At 37.5% G+C, this 21,562-nt stretch overlaps 1 protein-coding gene across 2 annotated transcripts in view; it reads right to left on the reverse strand.

Annotated features, from left to right (window-relative positions):
* ZFAT (zinc finger and AT-hook domain containing) overlaps window positions 1-21,562 on the reverse strand; it is a 74,828-nt gene that overhangs the window by 38,252 nt on the left and 15,014 nt on the right. For both annotated transcript variants that reach the window (XM_053947406.1, XM_053947415.1), the window contains exons 4-7: window positions 13,166-13,339; window positions 5,461-5,611; window positions 3,714-5,182; window positions 2,305-2,537 (exon numbers count right to left, since the gene is read on the reverse strand). In XM_053947406.1, coding sequence (XP_053803381.1) covers window positions 2,305-2,537; window positions 3,714-5,182; window positions 5,461-5,611; window positions 13,166-13,339 — 2,027 coding nt within the window. The remainder of the gene's footprint in view (window positions 1-2,304; window positions 2,538-3,713; window positions 5,183-5,460; window positions 5,612-13,165; window positions 13,340-21,562) is intronic.

Here is a 21,562-nt window from a genome sequence, read left to right on the forward strand (position 1 = left end):
CCCTTTGCAGTACCTTGCATTCTTGACTGCTCAGCAGCACTGCTCCAGAGGCAGAGGTAACACAGCCAGAGCAGTGTCCATGTGAAAATTTACTCTCCTCAGGAAGGGCAAATAAGCAATCAGAGCTTGAGCATCTCATATCCTTACCAACAGCTACGCTATTACACGAAAGGTCAACAGCATAATGGAATTTCTAAGCATCCTTCCAAGGACAAGAATAATTTACATCCCAAAATGTAAATGAAAGCAGATGTAGGCACCCAATAACGGGTGGTGGTTCTGGGTCTGAACTGCAGTTTTATAGAGATGCTAACACTGCAGTATCAATTACATACATAGACCTAAAATATGTTCAGAGACAAACCTCTCTGTGATGCTTATCTGCTCAGCACAGTGAGTATGGCAAAAGCCACTTGGGTTTGTAAACAAACTCTGGTACCTACTTCAGCATTGTTCAATTCCACACCCTGCCCTTTAATGTTACCATGAGCTCAGTCATAATATAAATTGTACTAAAGCAATTTGAAACTGCCCAGCCCTTTCCTAGGTCCCGTGACACTGAAGTGATTGGTCATGCCAGTTTGAACTTTGGAAGAGCTCAGTGAATGCCAATAAATATCAAAAATCTACAATAAAAGCCCTAGGAGGAAAGTTTCATGAGTACTGAAAATCAGAGAATATACACAAAGTTTTGGTTTTGAATCAAGCCCCACCTCAATTCCCAGGCTTCAAAAGTAAAAATCTTCCCTGTAACAACAATGTGCAGCAAACACAGAAAGCAAAAGGCAGCACATTCACACTCCCCATCATCATCTGACAGGGAATACCCAATCCCAAATTCAGTGCAAGACTTGGGTGCCACATAGAGATTAAAGTGGGTGGCTATAGAGTGATATATACAAGGATGAAGGAAAGCTGCTTTTCAATACCCATCATTTATCTTCTACAAATAATGCAGCGATCCAGCTGAAATGCAGCCAGCAAGGAGGTGATGCAGGATGAGCATCCACACAAGAAACTGAACTGACATTTCAATATCTTCTATCTCCAGAGAATTTAAATTTTAATATTTATTAAAAATTGATTTTTCAAATTAAAATTAAAGTAGATTTCCACATTTAACTGTGCACAGATATATTTTTGAAGAAGTGGTCCTTGTCACTGAGATATGCATGGAGTAAATATAGCAAGCAGTGGGCACAAAGACCATATGAGAATTGCCAAAATCTAATACATTAACTTTTCAATACATTTAAATAAATATATTTGACAGTAAGCATCAGTAAGCATATTTCAGAAAGATCTTGCTGTCACAATTGTTTTAAAAAATTATGAAATCCATTTTCTCAGTTCTATTTAGAATTATGAAAATTATCTTCCTGGTGGGAGCTGTTGGACATTCATCACTCTTGAAAACCAGGTACTTACGGAAGGATACAGGAGAGCTAATTGTAGACTCTTTTTTCTTAAGTGTTCTTAGACATCAATTACACAGATTTTTGCTATCAGAAGGGCATTGTAAACATCATGAATTCAAAAACATCCAAAAAGAAAGTCTATTATGTGAATTTTCTGCACCTTTCACAACAAATTCAGACTCTATTTCAATTATTTACAGAAGGGGAGGACACAAGGGGGAAAATTTTTCCTTTTTGTGTCATCTCTTCTGTTTGCTTTTAAAGTTCTTCAGAAGTAACTGCTTAAGAGTAGGAGGTGAAGTGTTGTTCTGTTCCAACTATCTTTAAAGTAACTTCAGCTGTTGGAAATACTGACCAATAGTCTACCAAGACCTGGTTTTAGCACATGGCACTCTGAGCTGGAGGGTTTTCTGAACAAGACAGGAACCTTTAAAATGTGATCTCTCCGTCAACACAACAGAAAATGGTAAATGTTTAACTGCAACTAGGTGGAGATACTAGGGAAAAAATCCTTTTTAACACCTTAAATATCTTTTGTCTGTAGTAATTAAGAAGTACATATTTTCATTTTACACAAGTCATCAATTTATGAAGGAAGAGAATTCAGGTTCACAGAATGAAGTAATGTAACAATAGTACCAACTGTATTCTACTCGATAGGAAATACTAGGAAAACCAAAGAGAGAAAATGGATACAGACATACTCCCCTGGAAACAGCTCTGAGAAAGTCCAAATATCCAGTTACTCCAAGTCAGGTATTCCCAGAAGTGTGCAGAGAAGATACAGGTTAGAACCCTGAGCTATGTCTTCAAGTATTACTACAGAATTACAAACACTGAAGAAGACACTGAATTCAGACAAACACACATTTGGTTCACTACTTACCAGATCTGTGTGAACTTTAAGGTGTGCCTGGAGCTTGTATTTATCTGGAGTGGAGTAGTCACAATGTTCTGTGGGACATTTCAGCAAAATATTGCTGTGTTTCTGGATGACATGACGCTTAAGGCAGTTCTTGGTGATGGAAGAATAATTGCACTGGGAGCAGTAATACAAATGTTCTCGAGTGTGCGTACGGACATGCATGTCATAGTGCACCTGGTACCAAAACAACTTGCCTGAAAATTAAATTAGACATGAAGAAAGTAATTCCTAAACAATTGTTAGTGAAAATTCAAAAAAATAATCGATTTTCTTTCAGGACAAAACACACTGTTTGAATCCTGTCCCTTTTGTCTTTGATGAAAACTCGTCTACAGACCCTTCACTACTGAAAACATATTTACAAATCCACCTTTGCCTAAAAAGATCATGTTACACATCCTGAAACAGCCTAAGAAGAGCAACTTTAATACATATCAAAAATCTTTTTCCTAAAGAAAAAGTCCTTTACACCTGTTCTTTTATGCAACGAATCTGAATGCAACTGTATACTAAAAGAGACTGTTAAAATATTTTTTGTTACTTTCATGCTACTACTTCTTAAAAGCCTTTTTGGCATAATGGCACCAAAAAGTTCAGAGCAATTCATCTAATGTACAATGTTATGATGTTTCAAAAACTTGTTTTTTCTGATTTCAGATTTCCTTTCCCTTTTCAAGAATGAAAACTACAAAATACATCCCGAATTGCTTCCTTTCCAGTTACATAAACACAAATATTTTCAGTTAGAATAAGTGGGAACGGTGTGTTATTCCCACTTCCATAAATGAAAAATCCCAAACAATTACAATCAGGATAGTCTTGATCTGATACCATCTAATTAAAATTTTCATCTCAAAGAACATGGTTCAAAACAAGACACAAAATTACTCCAGTATCTATGCTTCTATTGTACAGAAAGTATATTACTATACATCCTCCTACACTATATGAAAAAAACTGGATTTTGTACTAAGCTGATAATGAAGCTCAAGCATTAAAGCATGGACTGAACTAATGCTGATCACATGCCTAAATCTGCTGTGCTTGGCCCCAGTGAAAGTTGGGGAGAGGTACGTGGACATAAATAATCTAACTTGTATCAAATTTCACATCAACAGAAAATTGAGCCTTGCAAGGCACTTTGCTATAGTCTACTAGTGGGTTTGTTTGAGGAGATTTGACTCATTTCACATTATCTGTACAGCAAAAAATAAATCCCACTGGACCCCAGAATCCATACTGAACTACAAAATTAATGCTGCTGCAAAGACACATAAATATATCAAACACTGTAAACCGGAGGAGCAGGAAAAAGATAGCTCACTGTGTAAGATTTAAAAAACTCCAAACATAATTCTACTGCTCCTTACCACAGTATTCACATTCCAAGTCTCCATAAACCTTCCTTATCCTCTCCCGCAGCTCAGTGTTCATTTGCCTCTTCTGCAAGCTGTCCAGGATCTGCATGAAGGCGACGGATCCATTCCCCCCACTGGCTGTAGCTGTATTGGAAGAGGTTGCCTGTGGGCTGGTGGCTGCACCAGCTTCTGCTGCTGCCAAAGGGTCCGTGGGCTCTGCTGAGTTTTGAATGGGTGGATTGCTTGTTTCTGATTCACCAGGAGGAAGAGACTGGATTTGCTCTTCAAGAACTGGAAGGTTCTCAGCCATTGCGTTGTTCTGACTCACATTTAAACTTTTGCCTTCAGATAGCAAAAGATTAATTTCTTCACCCTGCTCGTTTACAGAACTGCATTGATTAACTTCCTCTTCATTTGGAGGAGAACCTTTTAACTCTTCAGGGCCAGCAGTACCATTTTTCAGCAGGAAGCAATCTGATGCTACACAGGGCTGAATGTCTGGGACTGCTACGTCTGTTGTCTGACACAGTGTCTCTGCTACATTCTTCACCAGAGGATTTTCTAATTCTAAGGAAAGCACTGCATCAATTTTTACATCACCATTATGCTGACCATCATGGTTTACATCCGCAGCTGCTGATTCACCTTTAGAAGCAGATGGCTGTGGGGTGTTAACAGCATCAGTACTCGTGACAGTCGATTCACCTGCAGTTTGTGTCTGCTGTTCACCAAGGGCTTCTGGCTGGATGTCACCTCCTGGCTCAAGCAGGCAGAAGCTCTGGTTGATAGAACTATTAAAAACAAAATCCTCCTGCAGATCTGCGTGCACATCTTTGATGTGAGCACGGAGCCTCACAGAACTGACAAACTTCTTCAGGCACACAGAACACACGTATACAAAAGGGTGCTTTCGAACATGAAGCTCAAGGGCTTGATATTTAGTGGCTCCATGCCCACAGAGCTCACAAGCAAAGGGTCTTTCGTCACCATGAACGAGCATGTGACGGTCACGGTCCAGCTCATTTTTGAATTTGCGCTCACAAATATGGCAGTCATAGAGAAGCTGTCTTTTGCCCTCTCGTGTCATCAAGCGAAGCTCATCAAAAACATCTTTCACCTTTTTGTCTTGAAGGTCATGAGTTTCCTTCATATGCTTGATCAAATTTTTAACATCTGAGTATTTCTTTTTGCAGAAACGACAGTGCTGCTTAATCTTCTTATGAACCCTTTCGATATGGACTTTGAGATGGCCTTTGCTGAGGCAAGTGAAGGTACAATAATCACAGCTGAACTTCTCCCCGGTGTGCTTCCGCAGGTGAACGTTCAGGTTGGCTTTGATGGCACTGGCATAACTGCAGTAAGAACACTTGTAAGGTTTCTCATTTGTATGAATCCTCAGATGTGCTTGGAGGGAGTGTTTAAATTTGAACACCTTGTTACAGTATTCACATGTAAAAATTTTCAGTTGAGTTGGACCCAACCTAAAAAATACCAAACAAGCAGTTATATTTACAGTAGTGAACCCTGGTAAAATAATGTGTTGAAATTTCCCTAGACATTCATAATGGACAGAAATGCTTAGTTTTTTAAAAAATGTATTCTCCAAAAACATTTTAAATTATACAGCTTATTCATAGTTAACTTTCAGCTGTTCCTTTATTTAAAGGTCTCAGAAAAATACCCCAGTCTCATGAAAATGGATGGGGAAGCACTTCATTCATATTCTGCATGAACACAAATATAAGTACTTTAAAACTACCTGCTTGTTTTCATTGCCTGTTCATATGGGGTTTGCTGAATGGCATATTCTTGATATCCTTTTCGTTGTGATGGGTCTTGGACTGTTGTGTCTGGAGTTTTGGGCTCACTTTCATGAGGAGAAGCCTCAAGAGGAACAATTTTTCTGGCTCCTAAAGGAAGAATGGAAAGAATGCTCATTAAAGATCTCACACTAGAAACATGCATTGTCTTTAATATAAAAGCTTAAATTAAACAATAAACTCTGACTGGTTCGTTTGAATGGTTTTGTTTCTGTTGTTAATGATGGATACACTTCCAGAAGCCATCAGTACTTACACCACAGTTCTACTTAAATAACTTGCCAGGACTGAGAGCTCAGAGTGTTATTCATGGTGCTTGATGCCTGCTACAAGGAGATCCAACATGCAAATATTTCCACGTTTAAAAGACTGTAAATCTTCTAAATAAAATTTGAATTATTCTGTTTCTGCTACATACCACATGCTTTGAAAAATTATGCCAAGCTGTTTAATTGGTTCCACAAATAAGGCTGGGGAAAAGTTTAGTCTAAAAGACAATTTAGTCTATATTTAAAACTATGTACATCTTTTCCTTAAACTCCTTATATTTTAGGAGTTTGCCATCCCTCAGAATGCAAATATGTATGGAACAGGCTTCCCAGGGCAGTGGTCACAGCTCCAAGCCTGACAGAGCCCAAAAAGTGTTTGGAGAATGCTCTCAGGCACATGGTATGATTCTTGGGGCTGTCCTGTCCTGCTGGGCCAGGAGATGGACTCAGTCTTTGTGGAGCGTTTCCAACTCAGGATATTCTGATTATGTTCCATGTGCACTTCTCAATCTCTGCTGGGAGCAGAAGAGGCTCTACTGAATGCATTTAGCCCAGATTCCTGAAGATATTATTTATAAAATGTAGGCAGCACTAACATAAAAACTCTGAAATCACAGTGAGCGTTACCCAACAACAGGTGTGAAAGACTTAGTGAGGAGTCTAGGAGGACATGGAGGAAAGTGCTGTAGACAACAAGGAGAAAAACAGAGATTCTGTGGGTCCTTCAGAGTGATTTTAAGCGGGAAATTGAGACATTTTGAGAAGAGGCCATATGGGAGTATCTAAAGCTATTGAAGCTTTTCCTATCAGACTGGACATTAGGCAACTTTGTAACTAAACAGAATAACTAAACTGTAATAGCTCTATTGCACACTAAACTGTTTGCATCTAAAAACAGCTTTTTTGGAGTACTGTTTTTTTAATAATACTTTCAGTTCTGTACTAAAGATTCTGCAGGTTCAACAGAACTGATCTTCCAAGTTTTTACCCTAAACGTTACTAGAACATTACAACTTCTATTCTTTCTATTCCTCCCTTTCCCAAAAATGTCAGGTTGTCCACAGGATTGCATCTCCCAACTTGCACTGTCCCAGTGAGATGGGACCTTGTCATTACAGCACAGGAGCATGGCTCAGTCTGTGGGTTCAGTACAAAGGTAATAGAATAGACATCAGACACCAGAAAAGTGTTCTGAAACTTCAATACTTAAAATAGAAGCAAATTCTATATTTAGAGTGACTCAGTTAAAAGAAAATAGGTCTTAAACTGCTTTATATGCATGATTGCCTCTTCTAGGCCTCCCATTTCTTGACTGTGAGAAAAAGATTCTCATTAAATGCTCCACACTAACTCTCCTCTGTGCCCTTCTGTGTTTCAGGATGTTTGAGCATTTCCTAAAAGGACTGCCAAACTGTTTAACAGACTTTCATACTACCACTATAAAAATTTAATCATCTAAGTTGGGTGAACTGAATATATACTCACTAGATAAATACTAACTCACCAGTATTTTACATACTGTGAGTGGACAGAATGCTCCAAGGTTATCCTCATGTTGCTGCCTCTAAATTACCTATGCATTTCACAAAGAGACAAATGTCTTTAAAAACTTGAAGAGGGAGATTCAGAGATTCAGAGGGAGATTTTCAGTCATGCTGATGAAGCACCTGCTCACAAAAGGCAATCATGTCCCCTAGTGGGAGGTTGCTACTTCCCACCCTTAGAAGACAGGGAAGCATTAAGAAACATTAGATGTCTCCATGCACTTGGGATGTTGCCTGAGGGTGCCAACAGACCAGCAGCCACAGCAATCACCACTAGAACACAGACTAATGACTACAGCATATGCCCAGGAAGTGAGAAAATTGGTTTCTAGGCTCTACCCAGCCTAGTCCCCACATGTCCCAAATCCCAAAAGAATGCCCTCAGTATTCAGGTTAGGGAAATGCCTAAGAACAAAGCAAACACATAAAAGGTCTTATTTTTCATTAAAAACATCAAATGCCAATAAGGAAGATAAAGGTTTTTCTGCTTCTCTAGGCAACCATTTCAAGAAGTCAAAGCATATAAATATCAGGGTAAAAAAAAAAAGTTTACTGTACTGATAATTTCTTTCAGAAAAATCCTTCCTCCAGCACTATCATATCTCTATTTTAAAGGCAGAATCGACTTTAGTTTACTACACTTTATTTATGCCTTTTGCTTTCCTCTTTTCAGTCAATATCATCTAAGTAAATCTGCCTTCAGAAGAATAAGATTTGAGATCTTCATGGCATTCTGACAGCAGCTTCTACAGATAAGCATTACCCAGTGAGCCTCATCTCTGGCTCAAACTTAGAGATGGCCTCCAGTGTCTTACAGTCTGTCCCTTAGAAAAACAGCTTGTCCTTCACTACAGAGTTCTCCTATACTTCTCAACAGTCTAAAAGGTAATGGAATTATTAGGAATGGATCAGAACTAAACCAGGAAAGAAACATCAACCTCATTCTTATTAATTCAACTAAATTCTGCAAATGTCCTAAAGCTTCAAGTATGGATATCTTATCAAGGATAAAGAAGAACCAGAAAACAGTAACAAAGACAAAATCAGAAGTATTTTGTTTGGGAAAGGGATACAGAATTTGGAGACCTTCAGCTTAGAAAAGAGGTAACTGAAAGTGAAATATCAGAAAAAATTCTATAATTAGCAATACTGTGAAAAAAAAGTGTGAATAATCATTATCTCACAACCCCAAAAAAAACATTCTATGCAGACTTAAATAAAGGAATATGCACTTTCACCCCACATGTAATTCAGTTATGGAACAATTACTGCATAATGTCACAGAGACTGAAAATATAAATGCATTCAAAATGGGATTTAGACAAATTAATTGATACATATTAAATATGATAATCTAATGCAAACACCGGCTCAACAACTGTGAGAATCCATGAGACTTTACACAATAAGTGTCATTTTTCTTTCCTATAGAGATGCTGCATGCTGCCTTTAGACCAACTCTTTTGTTTTAAAAAAGGACTTTAGCTGAAGTATAAAAAAGAACTTCATAATATAGGTATACATAACAGATTTTAACTGTACAGACCGTAACTCTGGTCTGTACAGTTAAAATAATGAGCTATGGATACGAAGTGAATATTTGTTTCTTACAATCTCTTTTTGAAAGAATGAGTTTTTCCAGCTTCCACAATATCCTGTGAAATGTGCTCCAAATGTGTGTTATCCACAGTAAGACAGTTCTGAAAGTCAAATCATCAAAACCCTACCCATAATCCCAAAGCTCTCCATACAAAGCTATCTCTAATCCTCAAAATAAAGCTAAAAAAAGCAAAAGGACCATTTAACATTTATGTAGGTTAGGTCACCCTGAGATTGAACACATTTTAATTTAGACAAAAATAGAAACACAGACCCCTGTATGGGAGGATGAAGACTCCCCATTTCACCAGAACTGGACATTAGATTGGCTGAACTAAATCAATCTGTAAACCCACAACAACATGAACGCTGGCTCACATTCAGAGGGGAGAGGTTTCATTTTCCTAATCTTGTCTGATTCAACATTTGCTTTAAGTCAGCATAAAGATAGAATCTTTTCTCTGCCCCTCCATTCAACTATATGTTGGTGATGCCTGAAAAGTACCAGCAAAGGAGAATAGGGTTAGAGAGGGGATCCACCTAAAATCTATACCATATCTCTCCTTCTGCAAACATATTATTAATTTTCTACTGTGTTTTACTACAGAAGTGCATCAACAGGCACAATGATCTGAAGGACAGAAAGCTGGGGCTGGAGAACAGCAGTTGCTTTTGACAGCAGTCTGTACTTACTGACCAAGATACTTTGAAAAGGGGTAGTCCCAGTCCTCCTCCTTTCCCCAGGAGGCTCATTTTGTCTGATATTACATCTTTTCAGATGTGTCATAAACCCACAACCATTATTCCATGAGCTACAGAACAGAAATTATCTTAAACAAAAAAGATTCATATCAGTTAAAAAGACTGCTACCAGTTAAACTAAGTCAGTCCCAAAATCGTAAGCAAAATAACATTCTTCTACTTCTTCCCCACTGCCTAAAAATTTCAATGGAAGATGGAAGTAAGTGTTGATAGATTACAGATAGACTCCTCTCACACAGTAGCACAAGAACTCAGGTGGACTTTTATGGACAATGGAAATCAGGGAGAGAAAAGCCTTCACAGTGTTGTATTAAGACTTTGTAGCTGAAAAAAATCCAACTCCTTTAGAAAACAAAAATGAATTATTTTCAAGAAACTGAATACTTCATGCTATTTTTGTATTTATTGAAAACAAACAAACAAAAAAATTATCTACCACTGACCATCTTCACAGGAACTTAAAATGAATCTTTTATTAACAAGCTGAGACTTTAAAATATTACAGAATTTACATAAAACAATAATTTAGATGTTCACATCTCTCCTGAATCAAACTAACTGAGCATGAATAACAAATTGGTTTTTGACACCTTGATAATTTACAGAATTTAAACATGGGAAACAAAATACATTAAAAACCCAGAAGATGGAATATTTGGACAAATTTACTCACTTGTTCTTAAAAACAGACTATGCAAAATAAGTGTCTGCCATTCAAAACAATTATCAGAAGTGCATATAATTGTAGTTATTCCCTCTCCTAATTGTGATGCTTAAGAAAAACTGTCCTGTGTTTGATCTGATGCCTTGCTGTGCTCAGGAACTCAGCACTCCTTCTCTTAAAGGTCTCTACATCCCTCCAGTTATAAAACCACAGAGTAGTTTGGGTAGGAAGGGACCTTAAAGGTCACCTGATTCCAGCCTGTCTTCCACTAGACCAGACTGCTCAAAGCCCCATCCATCCTGGCCTTGAACACTTCCAGGGATGGGGCATCCACAAATTCTCTGAGCAAACTTTTCCATGCCTCACCATCCTCACAGTGAAGAAATTCTTCCTACAACCTAATCTAAAACTACCCTTTTTCAGTTTGAAGCTATTTTCCCTTATCCTATCACTCCATGTCCAGGTGCAGAACTCTGTGCTTGGCTTTGCCCTGCAGGAGCTTTGCCCAGGCTGATCTCTCAAGCCTATCAAGGAACTTCAAGGCTTGCACTAAAAAAAAAAAAAAAATCTACAACTTTTATTCAAACTGTATTTACTCTGGTTAATGCCACCTTTCAGATTTCTATAGCTGTAAATCTATTACCTTTCATATGCCTCCCAGGAAAACATTACAGAAGAAGAACACTGGGGAAAATCAAAGCTGCCCAAATGTTCTTTCTGGGAAGCTAAAAACTGACTGATCCTGTTTGCTCAAAGGGATTTTGAAAACATCCATTTAGTCATAATCTAAATGATACAAAGCATTGTCCCAGACCTTGTTAGTGTTTAGCAAAGTTACAGCAAAGTGTTAATGTAATACTTCTACAAGAATCTTTTATTTAAGAGGGGGAAAACACAGTTTAAGTAGTTCCATGATACTCGGAATAAAATACAGCTAATTCTTAAGGCCTTCTCTATTTTTCTAATTGTCATCTGAAATCTTCCAACAGAATTTTACTGTAATGGACACAAAAAGGGATATTTCCACGCACCCTCAAAACCAGGTACCAGGTGGGTACAGATTGTTAATGCCTGCAGAGAAAGGACTGAGTTTCGATAGTGCTTAAGGAACTTTAAACTTTATTTTCAACTTAACATTACAGATGGTCTAGTACAAAGAAAGCAGAAGAGAAGGGAGAACTATTTTATCTATTAATATTCTTCAACAGCAGTCTACAGCAGTAACTCATCTCTTCTGCACAAATCTCCAGAAAAATTACTATGAAAAAGTCTGTGAAAAATCTTTATTAAAAACTCCAGATATTTAAGTATTACTGAGCAAGGGGAACTGTCTAAGAAATGCTAGTGCCATTAAGACATAGTTAGATTGTGGAAATTAATGAAAAGAAAATAGAAGGAAAATCAATTATATCATAATTGCATTAAATGAAATGTTTTTTCTTTTGAATCTTTAATAACTTATATCATGTCTTCTAGAATTTCCAAATTCTGAAAAGTTGGATGACAATCGTAACTTTTTGAAGAGTACTGACTTTTTTATTACACATAATTTAGCTGGGAACTTGAATGAAGTAAGATTATTAACTGTCAGTCAAATAGATGAGAGGACCTTCAAAAACTGCTGCAGTTTCATACTTGACCATAAATCCTTTTGGTTCATTAAAGTCTTCTGAATGTTTGATGTACTGTGCCCAAGTACCTCCAAAGTTTTTTTACTATTTTGAGTACCTCAAAAAGCATATGTGCAAGAAAGCAAAAAATTTTGATTTTCCAAAGAAAAATTTTACTACGTAGTAATTAAGGCATCCACTAGATTTATATTCCTCTCCTGCATCACATGCTTCCTACATTTGCTTCATTATCTATCTTTATTATTATTTCATTTGCCTTTTTAGGCCAGTTGGATCTTTGATTGCATTATCCATCATGTCTTTCCTCCCCCTCTTGGAAATTCTTCTAGTTCTTGCCAGAAATGTAAAGGTCTAAGATAAAAACTCTTACAAAGTACATAAAATTTAGAACTAGGAGAGGGGAATCTCCAGTTATGGCTCTTTCCAAAAGCCCTGAGGTAGGCAGGTTTGTCTATATCCATAAATTAACACCTGAAGGTGTTAATTTACCTAGACCTCCATGAGTCCCTGAACCAGCATATCACAGATCTCAATATCAAAAGATATTAACAACACAGAGAATCCTGCTAGCTTCCAACCCACACCAACAAAATGAAGACCTTGAAGTTGTTCTGATAGTTATAAGCAAAACAAATACTCTGAAATTTTATCAATAATGAAAAGGAGAACAGCAAAACTACAAAGCTGAAAATAATGCACAAAACTATAAAATAGGGATTCTGACAGTCGGTCAGAATGGTTAATGATTTATAACCAGTTATTGGTTTATATAAACAGTCAAATGCAAATCTAGGTTTAACTAAATTGTTTGAATCCTCTAATCATTATGTAGAACTTGATTTTCAAATATATATGCACTTTTCTGTTCTCTGGTCAGTGTTTTAGCATTTTCTTCTTTTAAACTATTCACAGACTAAACATAACTGATGTCAATGCAGTAACTGAGGTTAACTACAGCCAGGTCCAGCATTTCTGGTACCTATGCAAAATTGTGACTGAAGTTCTACAATTACGTAGCTGCCAGATGAGGAGACTCTATTAAGATAATCAAATAATGCTAAATATTTTTCATACATTAAATATTCCAAGCAATTTTGTCTTAGACCAATGTATGTTTTATACAGTGTCAGCATAGTTTAAAAAAGTATTATTATATAATTGGTGAGTTTGATTACCTGGAATAGTTTCATGGGCTGTCAAAACCACACTTATAATAGGATTTTTAGCTCCTGAAACCTGCTCAGTCTCCTTAGTTGATGCTGTTTTCTCTGTTTTCTGAACTCTGGGCCTCTTGGGAGTTTTTTCTCGCTCATCTTCCTTCCTGTCAAGGTCAACGTCAGAATCATTACCTAAAGAGCAAACATCAAAAAGAAGGTAACTATGTACAAAAGCAATGCAGGTGACACAGTTACTAACACTGCAAGAACAAATGGGGAGAAAAGTTATGCTACAGTAGAAAGAAAGACATTATCAAAACAAGATGTGCTACATGATCCCTCAAGGGGAACCTTTTCCCCCTCTATTTAATAAAACTAGTATGATACTTATACAAACAAAGAAAATAAAAGAGAAAAAAAATCAAAATTTTAAAAATGAACTCTCAGAAACATGTGTCTCTAAATTCATTCAAGTTATTGTGGATTTCTGTGAAAATGATACAAATTTCGTTGAAGGTCTTATGATTTTGCAATTAATGAACAATTAATTTTTCTCTTTTCAATATTCAACTGTTCTGACAATCTTAGGATTATTTTTTCTAATAGTGGCTTCATTATCCATCTTATTTAAGGGCAAGTCTTTTGACCATCTCTTTGGATTAGACCTTCTTCTGCTCCAGTTATTGTAAATCAACAGCCAGAAACATAATTTTCTTTTTAGTGTTGATTCAAGTATAATTAGGGTTCAAAATAGTTCTTTAGTTCAACCTCACTCCCAACATGCAACTCCTCATTTTGAAGGCCTGCACATCCAAATCATTCCCTGTCACTGTTCAGAATGTCTTCAACCTCTTAAATAGGAGAAGTTTTCAACCTGTTAACTAGAAAGTCTCACAACAGTTGTATACAAAATACTCTTCTGAGATAAAAATGAATAGCCAGTAATCAGCTGATTTCTTTTTTAAAGCAAATGAGGAATTCCTTTACTGAAATTCTAAAAAATAAAAATAAAAGTAAAAAACCAAACAAACAAAAAAAAAAAAAAACACAAACCTGTGTCTTTATAGATAAATAATTAGCAGCATCAATAAAAAAACAGAGAACTCTTAAGCTTATACAAATAAAATTCCTTATATTAAATGACGTGGTAGAAGATGCAGACAAGAAAAAACAAAGTTGGCATATTAAGGCATTATGCAAATGTTTCAGGAAGGAAGGAAGAAACTAATGGAAGAAAATTATAAATAAACCCAGTGAATTTTTCTTTTTTTTTTTTTTTTACTTTCTCAATTTACATCAGTTGATTCAATCTCCAGAATAAGCAATTCCATGTAAATACAAAATATGCTGTAGCTGCCATGATGAGATAGGAAAACAAAATATAAATAAAAAACCAGTAAGAGCAAAGCTGTATTGTGTCCAGACTTGTTTCTGTCATGCAAACAGCAGAAGGAGTGAAAAGATACACAACATGGAAGCAGCTGTGTTAATTCCAGTAATATTTTGTAAATACTCAGCTGAGATAGAAACAAAGACTGTCTCTGTGGCCTGACTCTAATGGAACAAAGGTTTAAAGTGCCCTGGCTGTTCCTTACAAAAATGAAGGACACAAGCAGAAGCTAAAGCAGCATGGGTACGGCTGATCACATAACCTGCATAAACCACAATTTCTGTACAAGACACAGAACCAGAAGGAAACAAGGTGTGCAGGAAGAAGTTTAGCTTTCTCAGGCATCCTGAAACAGAAATCTGTATGCTGACAACTGGCAGTGATTTAATACTAAACTGAAGCCTGAAATTACTATTTAGAATCTCCAGAATAAGGAACAACGAAAAAGCAAACAGAATTCAAACACAGCCAGCCATGATTCTGCCCAGCTTCCAACTCCTCTGCCTGGAGAGCCCCCAGCTTTTCAACACCTACTAATGATTTTTCCAATTTCATTACAAAAATTCCTTGATCTACGACTCTTCTCAATTAGGTTCTTCTCTGTGGACTTCTCTGATTTTTGGAAAATATTGCTGCTTTATAGGTATAAAGAGTTTCATAATATCCCCATTTAACTCCTTAATATAGTTGTAAATTATTCATTTATACTAAAAGAGCATATTTCTAGCATTGATATTTTTCTGCAATACTTGAAAGGGATATTTGAAGATAAAGAAAAATCCCCTTCAAACAGAACCTGCTTGTGCAGTGGTTTCTTTTGGTGTGCTGAGCAGGGGTGTAAGGAAACAGTCAGTCTCTGTCTTACAGTTCTTTTCCAACCTTAGTGATTCTATGAAATAAACACATATTTTCACATTTTCTTCATTAAACAACCTCTGTTAGTTTATTAGCAAGAATAAAATGAATCATCACAAATTTCTCAGCAGGACCAGGCTACCAACGCAAGAAAGTCTTCTCATAAAGAATCAGAAAAAAGAGAATCACAGAATAAACTGAGTTGGAAGGGATCCACAAGGATAATGGAGTCCAACTCCTGGCCCTGCTCAGGACTGTCCCCAGGAGCCACACCATGTACCTGAGAATACAATCTGCTTATTGAATTGTTTCCCTGACGGTACTTCACACACTGGCTTAAATAATTAATTAGTTACTCTGCTTTTGTTGAGTGGGCAGGAAGCAAAACTGAAAAGCATTAGAAAAAAGGCCCCAAATGTTTTATATACCTATGGACAAAACATGCTTTAGCTAAAAGAAATCCAGAACCATATATTGGAATGAAAGCTCTGATGAGGAGAACGGGATTTTCTCCACTTCACTAGGGATCATGTAATTCCTACTAGTTATATGAATAGAATCCAAGCACCTTACTCCTAATCTCTCCTATCTAACCATTAATCAGTTTAATGATGAAGTGGCTGAAAACAAATAACAAAACCATTTATTACCTTTTCATGTTAATATGCAACCCTATTAACTTCTGAGTATTGGAATTCTATTAAAAAAAGGAGAACCACAGATTTGAGTTTGTTTTGTAATACATGTTAGTGAATAACTACGACCACAGTAGCCAACAAATGTTTCACATTGTTTTTCTTTCCTGACTTGCCTCTGTCAGGCAGATCAATTTGGCAGTTCTTTCAGTCCAACCAAGGGTCAAGGTGAAGAGATGTATTACAATAATACAGTCATACACTGCTGACTGCCTCCCTGCTTTGAAAACAGACCACAAATACTATTTTAAAGGACTTAAAAACAACATACAAAATTGCAATATTAAAATATTTCTTTGTTAAAATGGAACTGTTTCATACATGTAAAATATTTGTGCATGTAGGCTAAGCTCTAAAAATTATGGCCATACAAAAAAAATTTCATACAAAATCCAAAGCTGGTAAGTACTTCAAATAACTCAATCTCAACTACCTATATGACAAAAAAAGAATCTCAACTTTCTCAATATGATCTGAAAACACCCATCTCCTAACAGGAGGACTACATTCAGTAGGAGCAAAGGTGCGAGGAAGCTACAGAGTGCTGTGCAATCTCAGTTAACACAAAAAAAGCCCACACATAGATTGGTGAGAAACAGCAGTGGGAAAACTCCACTGATTTCCTGATCATACATCTGCTACTAGTGCTGAGGATCTGTAAGAACATTCTCACCCTCACGTGATACCTGATTTAAAAAAAATCATCTCTCTACAGTGATCTAGTTATGATACTTAAACATTAAAATTTATTCACTAATTTGATGCCTGTTGATGGCAGTAGCCCCATTCTACCCCTGTCTGAGAGGAAGAAACATCTTCCAGAAACAATTTGTTGATAAGAAGTTGGGGTGCACACATTGATAACACTTTTTGCTACAAAGAGAACTATTTCATGTTCTCTGTGTAACCTGAGACTTAAAAATCCTTCAAACCAACACTACCTATCAAATCACCAAATGAGCAAACACCTTAACTCTCAATGACAGCTCTTTGTTCCTGAACTCTCTCTACTCCAAAAAAAAAAACCCTGAAGTGCAAGGTGTGCTTTAGGAAAGGATTAAAAGGGACACAATAGAGCTTCAACTTTGACCACAGGGCTCAAGCAGCCTTTCTATAGTATGTGGCCATCTAATCAGTATTTAGCAGCCTTCCTGGAATAAATTCCTTCATTGTTAGGACCATGGATTAGAGTGTCAAATAAAGGCTTTGTCCATCTCAGCTAGGAGAGTTCTCCTGTATAATAACGACCATGGGTTATAAAGGAACACCCTTGGATGAGTTTAAGATGATTTATGAGAAAATGGAGTATATGCCACTTGAATAGTAAGGTGAGTTCCTCCAGGCAGTAAAAGCCTTTGCTTGCTCCTGAACAGGTTTGTTTAGGCAAACTGTCTCACTCTGCACCTCCCCTGCTAAGCAGTCAGCTCAGCACTTTGTCAGCTGGCACCTGGATCCAACAGGCGTTTCGAACGCCGCTCGTGTTTGTGCAGGAAACACAACGCTGAGCTGCCTCAAACACCATCCAGGAATGGTCAGGTCTGTTCATCAGCAGAGCTACTGCCAGCTCTGAATTAATCAGGGCTTCTGGAGTCCCATCGAACTGCATCGTTCATCTGTCCCAGGACTCCGCTGGAGTCATTAATTGGAGGGACTGCTCTCAGCATTTGTAATTGGATGTATGACATTTCGCAGGCATAGCTACACAGCCTTAACTGGCATGTTTTTAAACTACTCTTCATTCAAATTACTATTTTTTAGCCTCTAAAAAGTGGTATTTCAGAGCAGTAGGAGAGCAGCTGAGAAAAAAGAAAGTGAACTGGCCATTTAAAACTAACACAGGCAATTGCTTCTCCTGCAGAGAATGACATCCTACTTGCAGGAAGAATTAATTTAAATTAGAATCCAGCTGATGGCAAAACCATTTTAAACTAAGACCCAAAGTGACATCTTTAAGATATATGTAGACTCCCACTTCAGGAGGATTGAAGGGTTCACTCCAGAGAAGGGGCTGTAATCTGTCTTCCACCCAAATGCCATTCCCCAGCCATTAAATGTCCTCTCTTGTATCTTGCCAGCCAGATCCAAACCATTAGCCAGAACTGTTAACTTTGTTTAACCAAAAAGAAACAGAAATAGGTGTACACACAGTTTGGCTTATAAAACAGCAACTTGCTTAGGCAAATAAGCCCTCTATGAAGAAAATATATTTACTAAGCATGTACATGGAAAATTGGAAATACAGTGGACATTTTTTAATCCTGTGCTGTATTGGCTTTGTGTGGCCGTGTTTTGGCAGCAGGAGGGCTACAGTTTGGCTTCTCTGATGGAGTTTTGAGTTTAATCCTCATTATCCTGCTCTGATTTGATTGGTAATAAGTTAATTCCCCCAAGTTGTGTCTATTTTTCCTGTGATGGTAACTCATGAGTGATCTCTCCCCACAAGCTTTTTGTTGTATTTTCTCTTTCCAGTCTAGCTGAGGAGCTGCTTCCTGGGCACCCTGGAGTCTAGGCAGGGTCAACCCTCCAGATTTGAAAAAAAATACTTTTTTTTTTTTTTTTAATTCTATTTTAGTGAATGGGCATGCAAGGTGAAGGCAATCATTATGCTTCAAAGGATCAAATGAGATGCACAGAGGATGTCAGTGACCAGTAAGGCCTGGTTACTCTGGAAGGAGCAGAAGAACTATCCATGAGTCACTGATCTCAGAGATCAATGCAGATCACTGAGACTCTGAATTACAGAAGCAAGGCACAGCAGAGGCCCACTGCATCTACCAGCTATTCCTCTGACCAATACATGTGCAGTTTCAATGAAGTTTCAACTCTAGTTTCAATTAGAGTTTTCTAGTGATTTATTTATTTTAGTTATGTTAGGGATTTCAGCACTTTTCTTGTCAACCTATAAAAGACAGCAAAACATTTTATTACTTGTAAACCTCTATGAATATTTGAGCTCCAGCACAAAACATATATTAGATTTCTTTGAATAGAGACTATCACACAGAATAACTGTATATATGTATATATCTCTTTTCAATATTTTCATGCTTAGCATATTTTAGCAATAGCCAAACCATTATTTTGGTCAAAAATACAAAACACTGCATCATATGAGCTGCTATGAAGAAATTAACTCCATTGCAGCCAGACACAGTGCAAAGTGAAAACATCTGACTATTAACCAGATGTCCATAGAGTGCTAAGCTTTCCAAGAAATTAAAAACATGAGAAAGTGCTATAAACTTTAAAACTATAGAAATATATCAGAAGCATTAAAAAAAACAGGTGAGTAATTTCAAGTTGGAAAATACATGGATAAAAAGAAAAAAACCACAACTTGTATGTACTAGGTAAAATGTCAAAAGACTAAGTGAGAAGAACCTGCAGCCAAAGTTGCTTGTGAATTTTAGCCATCTGTTTTGAACGGTCTCTGACATGCAGAACCAGGTATTATACTTCTGGAAAATTCAAAGACCTTCAACAAAATCTTCCATCCAGCTCTAAGAAAATTGGCAACAGTGGACTCAAGAAAAAAAAAAAAAAAAACTGATAAAATGATAGGTTCTAAATTGACTCTCAGAGTACAAGAAAGATCTGTCTGTATTTCTAAATATTTCCCTGAAAATATAAGTTTAATAGTAAGCAGGAGTCTGAAAAATCAACCATAATATAAAGGAAACATCAAGAAATGAGCAGAACAGCAAAAAAACACCTCATGCCATGGTATGAACCAGGAGGGCTCTGTAGAGGGATCTGGACAGGCTGGATCAGTGGACTGAGGCCAATTGTATGAGGTTCCACAGGGTAAAGTGCCAGGTCCTGCCCTGGGGTCACAACTGCTCCAGGCTGGGGGCAGAGGGGCTGGAAAACTGCCTGGCAGAAAAGGACCTGAAGCTGTGGGTCAACAGTGGCTGAACATGAGCCAGCATGTGCCCAGGTGGGCAAGAAGGCAAATAGCACCTTGGCAGCTTGACACATTATTAAAATTAGTGTGGCCAGCAGGACCAGGGCAGGGACTGTCCCCCTGTACTCAGTACTGGTGAGGTCACACCTCAAATCCTGTGCTCAGTTTTGGGCCCTTCACTACAAGAAGACATTGAGGGACTGGAGCAGGTCCAGAGAAGGGCAATGGAGCTGGGGAAGGGTATGGAGCACAAGTCTGGTGAGGAGCAGCTGAGGGAGCTGGGGGTGCTCAGCCTGAAGCAGAGGATCCAGGGGACTGTTATCACTCTCTACAACTGCCTGACAGGAGGCTGTAGCCAGGTGGGGGTTGGCCTATTCTCCCAGGCAACAAGAGACAGGATAAGAGGAAATGGCTTCAAGTTGTGCCACAGGAGGTTTAGATTGGATATTGGGAAAATTTCTTCATTGAAAAGGTGATCAACCATCAGAATAGGCTGTGCAAGGAGGCGGTGGACTCAGCGTCCCTGGAAGCGTTCACAAGGTCTGTGGATGTGACGCTTGGGGGACACGGATTAGTGGTGAACATGGTCATGCTGAGTTCACAGTTGGACTCAATGACCTCGGATGTCTTTTCCAAACTTAGCAATTCTGTGATTATGCAAAAGGTTATGGGGAATATTACAGAGACTATTATAGAAAACCCTAGGCAGAGAACATGCTGTTCTTGCCCATTCCACAGAGTTTTGTGCTACTGACTGTATTCACACTTTCTTAGAGGAAAATAATAATGCACATGCTACTATCATTTACATATTCAGAAACTGAAAAGTTATTTCAAACCAGTTCATATGGTAAAGCAGAAGTGAAAAATTTTCCTGTGATGGGACAGTAACTAGTAGACCGCTGAGGACTGAATTTCACAGATGTATTCCAAGGAAGAATTATGTTTTCAGGATAAAACCAGCCCCTAATACCTCCACAGTCAAGATAGAAAGCTTCCAAAAATTGGAACCCCTTGTTTTGGTGACCCCAAGTCATTTGTTGCTCGACTGTTTGACTTTGCTTGACCATTTTGCTTTTACCAAGGAATAAACAAAAAATGTTTCATCTGCCCAAAACTGAGGCTATTTTCTTTATGAAGAAGGAAAAGGATGAGCAATTTAGTTTGGAAAATTTGCAGTGTATTTTGTAGAGAAACCAATGAAGATAAGATTTAGGCGCTCAAATGAGCTAACAGGTCAAGAACAGGTAATTTGAGTTTATACTTTGACCTGAAGAGTTTATTTTAAAAGGACATTAGAAAAGGCAACATTTCTAAAATAATGCAAATATTAACAGTGGATCTAGCACATACAAACAGCAGAGGGCATGGACACTTAGGATGTCAGAGGTGAGACAGCTGGAGTAATTGTTCTTTTGTGTAGTTGAAAAATTGTACCACTGATGACAGTAAAATATAACCAGGTACTTTATCAAAGTAAGGGTTTCTCTGCTCTATCAACAAACTTTAAGCTTATTTTAATTAAGCTTTTCCACAGAAGTTAAACTCTACATATCAATGCAAGTAAAATA

This window comes from Vidua chalybeata, chromosome 1, assembly GCF_026979565.1.
Source record: "Vidua chalybeata isolate OUT-0048 chromosome 1, bVidCha1 merged haplotype, whole genome shotgun sequence".
NCBI classification, from domain to species: domain Eukaryota; kingdom Metazoa; phylum Chordata; class Aves; order Passeriformes; family Viduidae; genus Vidua; species Vidua chalybeata.